Source organism: Pleuronectes platessa, chromosome 9 (genome assembly GCF_947347685.1).
Source record: "Pleuronectes platessa chromosome 9, fPlePla1.1, whole genome shotgun sequence".
NCBI classification, from domain to species: Eukaryota; Metazoa; Chordata; class Actinopteri; order Pleuronectiformes; family Pleuronectidae; genus Pleuronectes; species Pleuronectes platessa.
The window spans coordinates 21,612,406-21,626,407 of NC_070634.1; the positions used below are offsets into that span (position 1 = coordinate 21,612,406).

The window sequence follows — 14,002 nt, forward strand, 5'->3', positions numbered from 1 at the left end:
AGCTGTCACACTGTCAAACACTATTTGTGCAGCAGAGGTGGGAGAAGTGTGCCGAGCTTACTGTTACTGGAGGAAGGGTAGAAATTCAAATGTGGGGAAATACTAAAGAAATGACTAGATTATTCAAGTAAAGGTAAAAAAACATCATCCGTAAAATGTACTATAGAATATAGAATATCTGAAGTTAAAGTATTTGTGATGCAGACTAAATCTCACGGATGTTTGTTGTTATATTGGCTTATAAGTAGCTTATAAGTAGTAGTTTTGAGTACTGGAATTAAGTGTGAACTTTAACTTCATATACCAGTTTTACAGATGTCGTACAATTTTCATTTTCAGATCTAGTAGATTATCTTAAAACACTTTGAGGAAGTGCTGCTCTGTTTTAAAGGTGGTTACAGAAAATAGTGTTCATTGGTAAGTAAAAAATATAAATGGTATTCTTTTTGAAAACATCCTCACTTTACTTATAGAGCACAAACCCTCTGCTTAGTTCTTTATATAACTGGAAAGTTATATACAGTCCACTTGCAGTCCAGACTGAAGGGGAAGTCAAACATGTTGTTCTTCAGGATCTAAGCTGCAGCGAGTACAATGTGATTTAAAATGATGGATTTCAACGTCTAAGTGCAAAGTCTCAGCTTTAGCTTTAGAAATGAAAGGGAGATGTAACCATTTACCGCACGATGCCCAAATTACAAAAGGTTGGAAGGACAGACGTAAAACCTGACTACATTATGTCTCCAGCTGCTCGCCATTGCCGTCACAGAGGCATTAAAAACAGCGGAGCACTGGAAATGTAGAAAATGGCAAAAAGTCTGATTGACTGAAGAACACGAGTCGTGTGGATGAGCAGAAAAAGACATTATGACACAGCACAGCAGGTCAGGACTGTGTAGGCGGACATGTTTCCTCGTCAGTGAGGGAGACGGGACTTAATGCAAACGTGCTAAGTTATGGAAAGAGGAAAGTGTGGCGGTTAAAGAGGAGCATCCCACCACTCCACCTGGTTCTGTTATGGCTTTGGCCAGTGGAACCAGCACACTGTCATGCACTGTTGATTCCGCTGCTGACGGCGGCAGCAGGAGGAAAGCAGACGTCTAGAGGAACATAAACAAAGAGCGACATCTTATTCTTTTTTTTTTTACTAATACCTTTTAATAGAAAAAGATGAACAACCAAAAATACAAAAGGAAACTGCATATTTACAGCACTTGGTTAAATCTTCTGTCATTTTCAACATAAAACAGCCGATTCACACTAAATGATAAGTGTCAGTATTTCACAACCCAGGTTTAATTCTACAATACTGAGCCTACTTTTGAGTTTATGAAAGAATATTTTGTATCTCATGCAACGTTCGACACGGAGACGGTGGCAGATATAGTATTTTGTCTGAACTATAAACTACAGTGACATCGTCCATCAACTTTACCAAACAGGTAGCAGCAGAGACTTTACAACGCCTGCTGAGGGTTTTGCTTATTTTAAATGATCAAGTATTATAGGATTATTCAGGTTTGAGAGCCAACTGACATAATGAAGGCGATAAGAACCGCTGCGACGCCAGACGAGGCGCATCGTGAAAAGTGCGTTTACACAGCAATGCTTGACAGACTAAGACATCAATGCACTTATGTGTAACTAAGAACATGTGTTATCCGTTATAAGTGAATGCAGTATAACACAATGAGGTACTCAGACTTTGGCCCTATACAACAAGAGCATTTCTATAGTGCAATTTAGGCTGAGGGTGGAGCCTGGCGTGAATATCATCATTATCGGTCAGTGGACAATGCCCCGGCGGTTCGAGTAGTTCTGCTATAGAAAGGTTTTTATTCATCGACTGTCCGAGGTGTTAAAAGACACCACTCAAATAACAGAAATTCTTTGAAACTAACATGGTTAAGAACTGAAATACAAACAAATGAAAACACTGTCAATTCCGCCTCCTATTGCTTTTCAGAAAGAGAAGGGATCAGACTTTACTGATGAAAACTTCCCTCTGTTCTGATCTCTCCACCACTCAGACGCTCTGAGAGCAGGTGCAGGCCTCCTGAACTTCTGACTTCCTGCTCACAAACGTGAACGCAGGAAGTCGTGCTGCGGAAAGTGGAGCAGAGGGGTCAGAGGTCATCTTTTGCCCTTTGCATCCTCCTTGATCCTCCATATCATCAGCTCCAGGCAGGCGGTGGCATCTTCGCTCGAGTCATGGCCCTCCACTGGAAACACAGGAGCAAGTTATACTAGAAATTATAATCCATTTGCAATCCAGTTAATAGTTGTTAAAAGGTTTTTAATCTAAATTATAAAGATGACCTGGATGATGGCACCAGAGGAACAGTTACTAAGACTGAAAACTCAGACTGGGTACAAACAATATTGGGTCTTTGTGAACAGAAATGAGAAAATAACGCACATGTTCATTTTGCATTTTTAAAGCAGGTTGAGAGATCAGATGCCAAGTCTTCACATTCAGGACATTTGATCAAATCTCTCAGGACGGATGTTAACTCAAGGTCTGGGCAGGGCCAGAGACTCTGAATGATTTTAAGAAATGAAAAAGGATCTTCTGAATCTTAAGAAATGTTGTGCTGAAGTAAACTGTTCGTTAAACTACTGTAAAGGGTTTTTCATAAGTCCTGGACGGATCTTAATATTTCAGAAAAACGTCAAGTAAATGTAAATGTAGTGATGAAGAAACGTGACTCAATGAGCGAATTCAACAAACTGTGCAATAAATAGCTTCAAAGCTCAGACTTCCACCAACACAGAGCAGTTGAGCGACATCTGCTGGAGACATGGCCACACTGCAGTCACATGATATAATATATAAACACATTTAGGACATTGACTCGCTTTCCCTGCACTTTCCTTTATTACTTTTATTGATTGATTCGAATCCTGCTGTTGGGTTATGATCACACAACTCTTACCGTTGTCCTGGATGATGCGTTTGAGGTGTTCAGCCATCAGGTTTCTCAAGGCACGTTTGTAGGGTAAGCCGAGGCGGTGAGGGAACACGATGGCCGTGTCTACCACTGAACTGTGGATTAGCTGGAAAAAATGAGAGACAGGAAGAGGCCGAGTGATTAAACCGATAAAACCCAGTGTCTCATCCTGGGCAAAGGGCCAATGAACAACGGGTTTCTCCCAGTAAAGCAACATTCAGCTACAGATACTGCTCTACTATAACTGTAACTAATTATAACCAGTTCTCTGGTTGTCAGTGACACATCTTCCAGATTGAATCATATTCACTTCACAAATTAAACCAAAGTGTAAAAATAGAGCGTCTCAAGAGATAATAAATGTAGAGTCACGGCACCTTCAGGGCGAACAGGTCGCTCTCCAGACTGTGTCCGATGAGAATGGATTCAGCGCTGAACATGCTGAGCAGCACGGCCTGAACATCTCTCAGGGTGATGGTGGTGCTCTCCAGGTCCTCCTGAGTCACCCCTGAAAATCTGTGTGTGAGACAAAAGCTCCCTTTACAATACTGTTTCTGGAACTGTTGTTAAAAAGATTAAAATAATCTAAGGCTCGGCAACAGTTGACAGTTACTGTAAAACTAGTCCAATGGCCCAAACTCACCGTGTGTTGTAATCCACCACTTTGGTTATAGGTTTGACGAAGGTGTCGTAGATAACTTTCATCTCAGCGTCAACGACCGTCACCCTCGTCAGTTCCAGGCCTTGTTTTGTGTAGCACTGTTACACAAGAACAAAAACACAAGACAGAATGAAAACAGCACTGACCCTGTGAACTTAGGAAAGACAACAACACACAACAGTTTCTCAGAATCTAATTTCACCAGATGGAAGAATCATGTGCATTAATAAAAGATTGAGCTCTGAATGACTCGCCCAATAATAATAAAACTGTTCCACCAATAAATTAACTCCAGAATACATCTTCAAGGCCAAGTCTGTATTTACACTGGAGTTTTTCAGTAGGTTCATGTTTTGGAATCATTCGTCTCACTCACCATCTCACAGTCCAAAGCAAACACCCCTCCGTTGCCATCTGGTGGTAGAGATTTACTGAACGTGGACATGTAGCCGTCCAACGACTCTTTACGCCCGTCCTGAACATGTTGCTGTTGGAACAGGAAACAAGTGAACTCAAGGGTCGACATCTTAAGAAAATAAAGAACTTGGACTATGTACGAAAAACAAAAATTGATCCTGGAAGTGGTTTGTTTACATTTTCAACTGGAAGGCACAGAAATAAAGGAAAGAGACTGACCCCTAGTGGTTGAATGGAAAGTTGTTTTCAGTTTAATTTAAATGTGTTCCTGATACTGACACACACACACTTCATACACCCAGCCCAGTCATTTCACACTGTGTGAGGTTCTGATGATACCTTGCACACTTGACAACCTGGAGCGCCCACTGCACCAGCACAGCAGTTGTAGTTGGTCTCCCAGCCTCCAGAGCCTGATGGACACAAGAGACAGAGACAAATCTGATTTAAAAATTGGACGATTACAACTATTTACACTATTAAATGATAAATGGAAACAAACCTACCTTTGTGTTTCCGTAGACGTCCCCAGTGAAAACTGCATTCCTCTTTCCGTACACAGTTGCCATTGACATTGATCCGATACTCTGCTCCACATCGACAGCATATCTTGTTCAAGGCTGGGAAAATATATAACAGAGCCATGTCAGTAAGTCTCACACAGCCGAACCCTCGCAGTCCTGAGTCCGCACTGCAGGAATGGTGACACTTTGTTTTAAATTCTTTAAAACATTTCCAATTATCTTGAGCAGCGCTACCCACAGGATGCAGCGTCTGTGCCCCAGCGAAATATTGTAAGGGAGGAACTAGTTTTTAGTGGAACAAGTGGGGAAGCGATCACCGTCTTTAAATTTCACAAATTCTTAATAAAAAAAAAAAGTAACGAAAAAAAAAACACAGGCGTGTGACTGATGTTTGACTGCAAAATCATAATCTTTGTCACAACTAGCTATTTTCTCAGTGTAGGTTTCTCGAGGCAGCTCGGAGGAAGTTGTTGTTTCTTACAGCAAACAGTCACAGGATGGGAGGATGCCATGTGAGACATATGGCAAACAGCAGGCTTACACCCACAGTCTACATCTGGTGCATGAGACTACCTGTCAGCTGAACGTGTAATAACTGCTGGACCACATGCTGTGTATTCATGTTGTTTTTAATTTACAGATGAGATACTTACGATCTGTGATGGCCTTTTTCTCTGGAACGTTGTATACTAAGGCCTTGCCAGGAGCATCTGGGTTAAATCTTGGGTATCCGTGCTCCTGCAGCTGCTCCTCTGTCATCATGTACGCCTTCAGTTTCCTGTACAGAGTGACTCCTACAAAGAAACAGGGCAACATGTGTAAACACTGAAAACGTGATCCTTCACGTCATCGCGAACCAGGCGCTCCACTGTTAGCTCAGCCCAGAATAAGACAAAACCTGAATTGGTCCCTCACCTGTGAGTTTCTCCTCCTGCTGTTTACCCATCCTGTTGACAGTGAAGCTGGTTGTAGCAGCCAACCGACCCCCGAGGAGTTCCTCATGGGACAGGGCCTTCCTGTGAGCGAACCCCCCCGGGTACTCTGTAAAAACAACAAAAGAAAAACACACAAAGATACAGGGGTTAACAACTAGAGTTTACTTGGATACCACCAGTACATCACTAATGTCCATGCTCACGTGTTGCAGTGGATCATATTATATATATTATATTTATTCGGCTCATTGATGCATCCTAAAATGTTATATCTTGTAAATGTATGTAAGCAGAAAGTCGTGAGAACACAGCAGTTGATCCCCAGCTGGATTCACTGTGAGCGAGTGGGGGGGGGGGTTGATTGTGCTTCTAAAACACAACAGATGCAGAAATGGGGAAAAAAACTCAAAGAAAAACAAATATTTCCCGGTGACAAAGCGGTGACGCACAAGTAGAAGACACCGATGAAGATATCAGGAGAGTTTGTGGTGATCAGAGCTGACGACAGCATCTCTGTGTCGTCCAGTAAATCTTGTGATCTCAGCAGCGGAGGTAATATGTCGCTTCCTGCCTCTGCCTGCTGCCACCGGCTGCTCCAACTCTACCATGAATAATGTGGAGGATTCGATGCTGTTGTGAATGTGTCTGTGCAGAACAACTCCCGCTGTGTTGTGCATGTTTGAAAGCATCCGGATTTTACCCGCAGGTCACGGTCAGGTTGTGTTTCCTGTGTGTTGAGGGGACTTACTGGGGACAGGTGTTGGACGGGAGGTGCACTTGCCGCGGAGCTTCTTCAAGGTGTTGACAGCTATATTGAGATAGATGCTCTTACTGCTACTGCGGTCATACACCTGCTTCTCCTCGTCGAGGCCCTGAAACCAGAAGAACATCTCTATCACAGTCCGAACTTCAGCTCGTTCTACTGGGAAACAATCGAGAGGCCCTCGGAATAAAATCATTTTACTTTCTATGTAGGAAGCATCTTCTCCCAAACAGTTTACGAACTATACATAGTTACAAGCTACAAGAGAGAAGAAATTCATCCGTTACACCAAGTCACATCCCAGTTTGAAGTGATATTGGGAGGTTTTTCATACCATCTGGAAGGCGGCGTCCTCTGATGGGCAGAATTTTACACATTCATCTATGAATATGTTGAGGTAGCGCTGACGGACGTTGGTAGGAACCTTGGCCCCAAATTCAGTGGGGATTATGGGCCGCTTCATCGAGGAACTCTGAAAAAAGTGAAAGCACAGAGAAAAACATCAGGCGTTGCAGATTAAACCTCGTTTTGTTTTTTATAGACTTTAGAAACCTGTGGATACCTTCATGGTGGGAGTGTGCGCCATCCTCTTCCCCGTCACAGTGGACATAGTCTTGGACAGAATACCGGCTGTGGTTTGAGCCTTGACAGTCTGATGCGTCTGGGTGGGGGACAACACTCGACTGACAGCTGGTTTAGAATCTGCAGAACCTAGTGAGACAAAACACGCACACAAACACAGATGTGACTTCAAATTCTGAGTGTCATGTAGACAAAGCTGAAGGCTGTTGCCATGTGACAGAGGCACACTTACTTGTTTTGGAGGATGAGGTCGGTGGGCCGGGACGGTGTGCTATCCTCTTCCTCTCTCCGGGGAAGATGGAGCTGGAGCTCCGTGAGGCAGCTTTGACTGAGGCAGAGAGCTGAGCAGCTTGATGCTGGGCCAGCTGCATGCGCTGGTAGCAGACCTCCTGGGCCGAGGCTCTCTTGTACGGTCGTACACCAGAATTAGATGCTTCACTCTGAAACACAGGAGCAGTCAAGTATTTATTTGTCTCTGGAAATTACCCAACATCCGACTGAAAGGCTGCTAATGCAAATAAGAACACAAATATGAAGTATTTGTTGCGTTTCCTCTTTGAGAAAGTAAGTAGCCGGAAGCTGAACAACTTAAGTGGTAGTGTGCAAAGGATTGAAGCTCTTATGTTAAGATTATTATCCTTTATATTCCATCAGGGAGGAGTCCGATGGTTCTCGAAATATTTCTGCAGTGCTACAGCGACCCCAACACACAGCCGCAGAACAGTCACCAGTGACAAGCAGAACAAGGAGTCCTGCAGCAAATGGTGAAAGACCCACAGGACAAGTCATCGAGTACGATTAGAATTCCATGAAGAAACAAATGCTGATCGGATTTAGTTTTTCTCTTTACTGTATTTTTGTATGTTAACTGATGAATCAGCTGACTGATTAGCTCACTGCCCCTTTGGAAACAGCAGGTTGACTTTCACAACCTGATGAAGTGGAAAGCCCCACCACCTCCGCGTTCTGCCTCAGATCACAGTATTCTCACATCAGACTTCCTTGTTTGTTGTAACTGCCGGCAGGCCTCAGCACTCCGTGCCTCGGGCAGAGAGGTTCTTATTCTGTCCCTGTGTCATTTATTTTCCTCATATATCTACAGAGAAAAGTTACACAACTACTCAGTGAAATCTGTGAGGTGTTCAGAGTCACTTATGGCAACTTTGAGTTTGTGTCTCATGACCAGAGAATAAAGGTGAAGTTTACCAGAAACATTTACTCAAGCATAAACTCAGATTTGACTTGAGTCAAACTATGAACTGAACCATTCCTACTTTGTTTGAAGTCAGGACTCAAATCCTACAATGTCAACAGTTTAATTAAGCATCATAACCAAATAAGATAATTAAGTTATGCAGTAGAGCCTGACCGATATGGAGATGTAAGGGTAAAAATGTCTGATACGGAAATAATATGATAAATATATATCTTGAGAAAATACATTGACAATGATTTCTTAGATGTTGTTACCAAACACTTATGACAAAGAAATTTAATTGAGGTTTGATATTTTTTTTGTTTAAAAGTAAACTGTAAATAAAAAGAATACTAGAACTTGAACCGAGAAAATAGACATATCTTATGACTGTGAAATCTAAACATAAATACAAATCTTTTCTGCATTATTTAATCTGTAAAATAAAGTTTTACTATCAACAAACAGGAATGCAGATATAGATATGTCTGTGAAGAGATCACATCAGTCGAGCTCTACTGTAAATAGCTTCCTCCCATAGAAAAAAATTTGACTTTGATAAGTTTAATCGAATTACTCTTAAAATACCATATTACTATAATACCAATTTGCAAGCATGCTTTGTATAAAGGGATGTTCTGAATTGCTGCAACTTCTAATACTGTTGCACAACACATCTACAGGGCTTGTGCCTGTCTTGTTACGACATAGTGTGATGGTGAAAGACGAAAACCTCACACTTACTGTGGCAGCACAATGTGAGACTCTCTTCTTCTGACCGGGGATGAGAGTCGTCTCTGTGCCTTTCTCCTCCTCTGAATCCCTGGAGGGCTGAGAGGGCACAACATGGCATGTTGATTCAAATCAAATTCCACCTACTGGCATGAGCTTAATAAGAATCTGGTCAGAAAAATCATGGTGGAAGTGCACATACCTGTTTAGTTTGCCTGCCCTTGTCTTCCTTCCTTACATCCTTGGATTCGTTGAAGATCCGCAAACACTCCTCCATGGGATCTGAGTCAAAGAACTCGTCATGGAACCCGGAGAAGTCGATATCGAGATGCTCCACCTCGTCCCGACCTGCGCTGCCTCCCTCCACGTCACCCTCATCGTCAGAGGAAGACGGAGTCCGCTCGGACGCTTTCCTCTTGTTTAGACACGCCCTCTTTACAGCATCAGCTGACTTTCTCACCAAAACTTCCTCTCCATCATCGTCGTCGTCGCTGTCGTCGTCCACCTCCATCGGATCAGCCTCTTCTGGACTCTCGTCTCCAAACAGATCTGCGTGGCTCAGACTCTTCCGCTTGCTCTCAGGTCTTTTCCCGTTTGACGAGCTGACGTTGTGCTTCGTCTTATTGCTGCTTGCAGAACTTCCCTTACTGTGACTGCTACTGCTCCCACCGTGAGAACTGCTTTTGTTCATTTTCTTCACATCCTTTTCTCTTTTACTCGTGTCAAGTTTACCATTTCTATGTTTGGGGTCCTTATTTCTTACGGGTTCCTTTTCCTTGTCTAATGTTTTGGGTTTCTTTCTTTCCCTCGAATCATTTTCTGTGTCTATGTGTCGTTTGCTTGAGTCTGTTTGACCTTTTTCCACAGCTTTGATTTTACCATCGATTCTCTTCTTGTCTCTTCCCTCCCTCTGAATTTTATCACTGGTCTTATCCGTTATCGTGTTTTTACTATCATCTTTCTTCCCTAGACTCTTGTTCTCTTTTTTTGCAGACTCCTGGTTTGAGTGTTTTATTGAACCTTTGTCGTTACGGCTGCTGCTACCGCTTTTACTACTTAATGTTTTCTTTGCCTCTTTATCTAATTTATGGATCTTCTCAGATTTGCCACTTTTCTCATGACTAATTTGACTAACCAGATTCTTCTTCTCTGGATTGCCCTTTCGCTTAATGTCTACCTGGACGTCCGAGTCCTGTGCCGAGTCCTCTTTATTCCTTTGTGTCAGTGCATTTATTACACTTTCAGTTCTCTCTTTTTTCTCCTTCGCAAAAGCGACACCAGGCGTTCCAGTGTGGCCTTTTCTCTGCTGGAGATTCTTAAGAGAGGTGGGTCGATACTCCGTTCCAGAGCTCTCATCCTCAGAGTCAGAAAAAGTGTATTTGGACATGTCTACGCTCGGCTGCTGGGTTTTTTTCACAGCTACAACGCACTCCTCATCTGATAAATCCCGCACAGGTAACTTGTGTGTCTTGCTCCCTTGAGTCTTAACAGCCCGGGCCTCTGCCCTCTTGCTTTTCGCTGCAATTCCTGCCGTGTAGTTGGAGAGTGGGTCATACTCCATGTCTGTAGAAGGTTTTGAATCGTCCAGAGTGTATTTACACTTTGAGGCGACTGCGCTGATTGAATACTTTGGGCTGGAAGGGGGAGAGGGGAGTTTGTACGTTTTTGTCCGAGTTGGAGGCTTTTTCAAGGTAGGAACATATTCCATAGAGTTACTGTTTTTCCCCTGGGTGTCGGAATCCAAGGTGTACTTGCTGCAGCTGGGGGCGGGATTATAACCAACTGATGTGATCTGATAACTCCCAGGATCGTAGGCCATGTGCGAAGCTGCAGCTTTACTTTTCGTGGCACGAGATGAAGACAAACTGGTACTCCCACTGGGATTGTAGGGTTCGTCCCCCATTCGAGAGAGCTTCCTCTTCTCCCACTCCACCTCACTGCGCGCCTCCTCAATTGCCCTCTTGACCTGCTCCAGGGCCCCGCTGAAGTCCCCCGACCCAGCCGGCTTCCCATTCTGCTGCTCCGGGGGGGGCCGCACCACTTCTGGGTTGAAGGGATCATAACCTTGTTCTGCAGGGACACAAGGGAAATGGTTGTATTCAAACTGAATCGAGACTCGTCTGAGATTTGAGTTTACTAATAGAGAAGCCCCGAGCTGGTACCTTTTTTGATTTGACCGATGCACATTAGATGATTTATGATGTTAATTTGACTCTGATATAGGTAACAAGCTGCCATTGAAATGTGATTTAAAGCTCCAGACAAACAAATAATCTCAAACCACATTCAACAACTAAATTTCACACTGGCTTTTTAAAAAAGTCTCTTAAACCTTTCAACACTTCACACAGCTATAATTAACTAAATTACCGTCTTACAGTACAAGTCATTTTATTATATCAATGTTCGTGGTGGTTTCAATGTTGTGTTTGGCAGAAACAGTGTTAAAGAGGAGTCGACTGAACCGTATGACTGAATCATCTTTGTCCAAGGGTCCGAGAACAGAGAGTATGTTGTTGGCAACAGTGTCTGGTACCTTTTCTTTATAATTTCTGTTTATTTTTCAGGGACAGTGCGACACCACATCCAGTTAATGAGTTATCTCTCTCCCACAGTTCCCACAGTGCTGCTCATTGTGGGATCTGAACTTATAAGGTCTTGACCTTATTCTGTTTAGTTAAGATTGGAAGCTTAATTTTGAGCTGAGTTGATGACCTTTTGTTTGAATTGATCCATTTCTTATCTTGGGCTTTATTGAAGCACTTTGTAACCTTGTTAGGATAAGTGCTATTTGAATAAGTTATTATTACATATATAACAACAATGGTCCCTGGACTGGATGTGAAGCTGGAGGCTTCAGAAATCTAATGTTTAAAACGGTTATCCGCTATTTTGTGTTAGAATGTCTCAAGATCTGACACTGTGCACTGGAACTTCCCTGGCAGGTCAACACAATAGAGCAAAACATGTACTTTCTAGTAAACTTCTCAGGTTGCATTCTCCATGGATCCTATGAACCCAGTGCAGATATTTAGCTCGATGTTAACGAAGCTAACAACAGAAAATCACTTGACACCGAGAGACACACTGAGGTCTGGTCTTCGGGAGGATTCACCCCCAGGACCCAGCGGCCTGAGACGTCCCAGTGTCGAGTTCAAACCCCCAGTAAAACCACAGACAAGCACCTTTCTGGGAGGAGAGCGACTCCCTGTGCTTCTTCACATCCGCCGGCGGAGCTCCGTAGGACGGCCGCCGCTGCTGGCTGTGCCTGAAGTGACAGTAGGCTCTGCTACACCCATTCCTGCCGCCGCCAGCGTCGCCGGACTCGGCGTAAAACGGGCAGTCGATCCCTCGGAAGAAGCCGGTGGAGCGTAACATGGCGTCCGGGTGCTGCGCTCATGCCCGCGTGGACTCGCTCGGGTGGTTTCTCCTGCGTAGTTTTTGGTGGCGCTGCGAAGAAGCGGAGAGAGCGACCGAACAATAACAACGTCCCTACGGCGCCATGTTGGATCGGTGGGAGGAGTCGTAGGAGCGGAAGGGGGGCGTGGGGGGGGGTCGTGGGGGTCTACGGGCTACGTGCAACTCTTTCCGCTGACGTCACACAGGAAATGAACCGGTTACCCCCTGGGTTAACTTCCGGTTTGTCCAGTAGGCAAACAAATCTGTTCAATGTGAGCTTAAGAAACAAGTCAGTACTTTCTAGAAAAAAATAAAGATGTCCGCTCTCCATTCATGTATTTGTTTACGAGTTGCTGAGGATTTAAGTCTCCTCTCCTCAACTTTATCATATGTATAGACTTGCTGTCACTCACCACTTCAAACATTAGTGAACAGAAACACTTTAAAGTGCCTGAAGTAGCATAGCTGTGATGTAGAAGCTTTGGTTTGTCAAAAAAAGTAAAGAAGTGTTTTTTTAATGTTTATTTCTCAGGAGTCCAGCGGTGGTTCCTCTCGGCCTCTGGTCGACTGCTGTGGAAACATGGCAGGGCCGTGGCAACAGGGAGGGTAAAGCAGGAAGTGTTACTGAGCTCTGAGGGCCCCTAAAATAAAATGGCTTCAACAGCAATGACAATTTAGTGGGAACACCTTTATAATCATTTGATTTTATATCACATCACAAAGTGTCTAGTCTATGATGGCTGTGCACAGGACACAGCAATGACGCCAGGATTGTAGATCCCACCAACAAGGCTCCACGCTACCAGCAGTTTTAGAAGCTTGCTTGAAGACTGGAAAGGCCATCATGCTTTTTTAGGGGGGGAAATTCTATAACATTTAAAGAACAGTTACAACATTAAGGTAAAACACTTTTATTTGCATTATTTCCTAAGCAGCATTTGAGATCAATACCATTCAGTTTACAAATATTGAGCTGAATCCCTCTATGAAGATAATATATACATTTCCACAGATGTCCAACCATTGTTTGAAATGCTATTCTGATCAATTCATATGAGTCACATTTGCCTGAACACAAGCTAAACTCAATAACATGTTTGAGAAGAGTTACAGGATTTAGAGATGAACACATTTGTTGTTTTTTCTTTAAATCTTAAACACATTCACTGAAGATAGAAAACAACATGTAGACGTAGGCTAGTACTGTGACTTCATTTAAGAACCATTACCACATTGCATTTGCCAACTGTATTGCTATATCCAAAGTTACTGAATGTGATCAGTGACCTTTTTTAAATTTTGAGCAACCAGTGGCAAAATGTCTACATTTGAATAAAAAATAAACCACACACAATCTAACAGCTTCTAGAAAATCCCTAAAACAAACGCTTCCTCAAACACCTCTTGATGCCTACCTCCACACAGTCGGCCTCTCAAACTTCATACCAACATGTGCTCAGGCTTTTTGTGCTCTCCATTACAGACATGTGATCCAATCATCTTCACCCTCCTCAGGTGCTGCTCAGATGATCACAGACGCAGGAACCGAGGCTCCAACAGCAGGTCAACTGTTGTTTTCAGTTCACTTGACACTGCTCTGCTCTGTTCTGTTTTCTAAACCAGTGTTCAGTGCAGAAATAGAATTCACTTGACTCTCTTCAGATCTCACGAATCAATCTCATGACCTGGAATCCCATGATCTGTGGCGCACACCAGATCCATTTGTTCTCATTTACCAGTGGACCTCGATGTAGTCACATTGAAAAGAAGATGTGTTCATTTCATTATTAAATACACAATCAGCTCCACCTGTATCAGACAGTTATTTATCACTAAATACAGA

The 14,002-nt window shown here is 43.3% G+C and overlaps 1 protein-coding gene across 1 annotated transcript; it reads right to left on the bottom strand.

Moving 5' to 3' along the window:
- Positions 1-1,121: 1,121 nt before the first annotated feature.
- rexo1 (REX1, RNA exonuclease 1 homolog) lies at positions 1,122-12,254 on the bottom strand. The gene is made up of 16 exons (XM_053430551.1): positions 11,946-12,254; positions 8,963-10,830; positions 8,773-8,859; positions 7,066-7,273; positions 6,814-6,962; positions 6,586-6,723; positions 6,237-6,360; positions 5,469-5,594; positions 5,207-5,347; positions 4,536-4,649; positions 4,369-4,442; positions 3,989-4,099; positions 3,595-3,710; positions 3,329-3,467; positions 2,937-3,057; positions 1,122-2,222 (listed from the first exon to the last, which is right to left on the bottom strand). The coding sequence occupies exons 1-16, from the start codon at positions 12,136-12,138 to the stop codon at positions 2,134-2,136; spliced, it is 3,798 nt and encodes a 1,265-aa protein (XP_053286526.1). The 5' UTR covers positions 12,139-12,254; the 3' UTR covers positions 1,122-2,133.
- Positions 12,255-14,002: the final 1,748 nt, after the last annotated feature.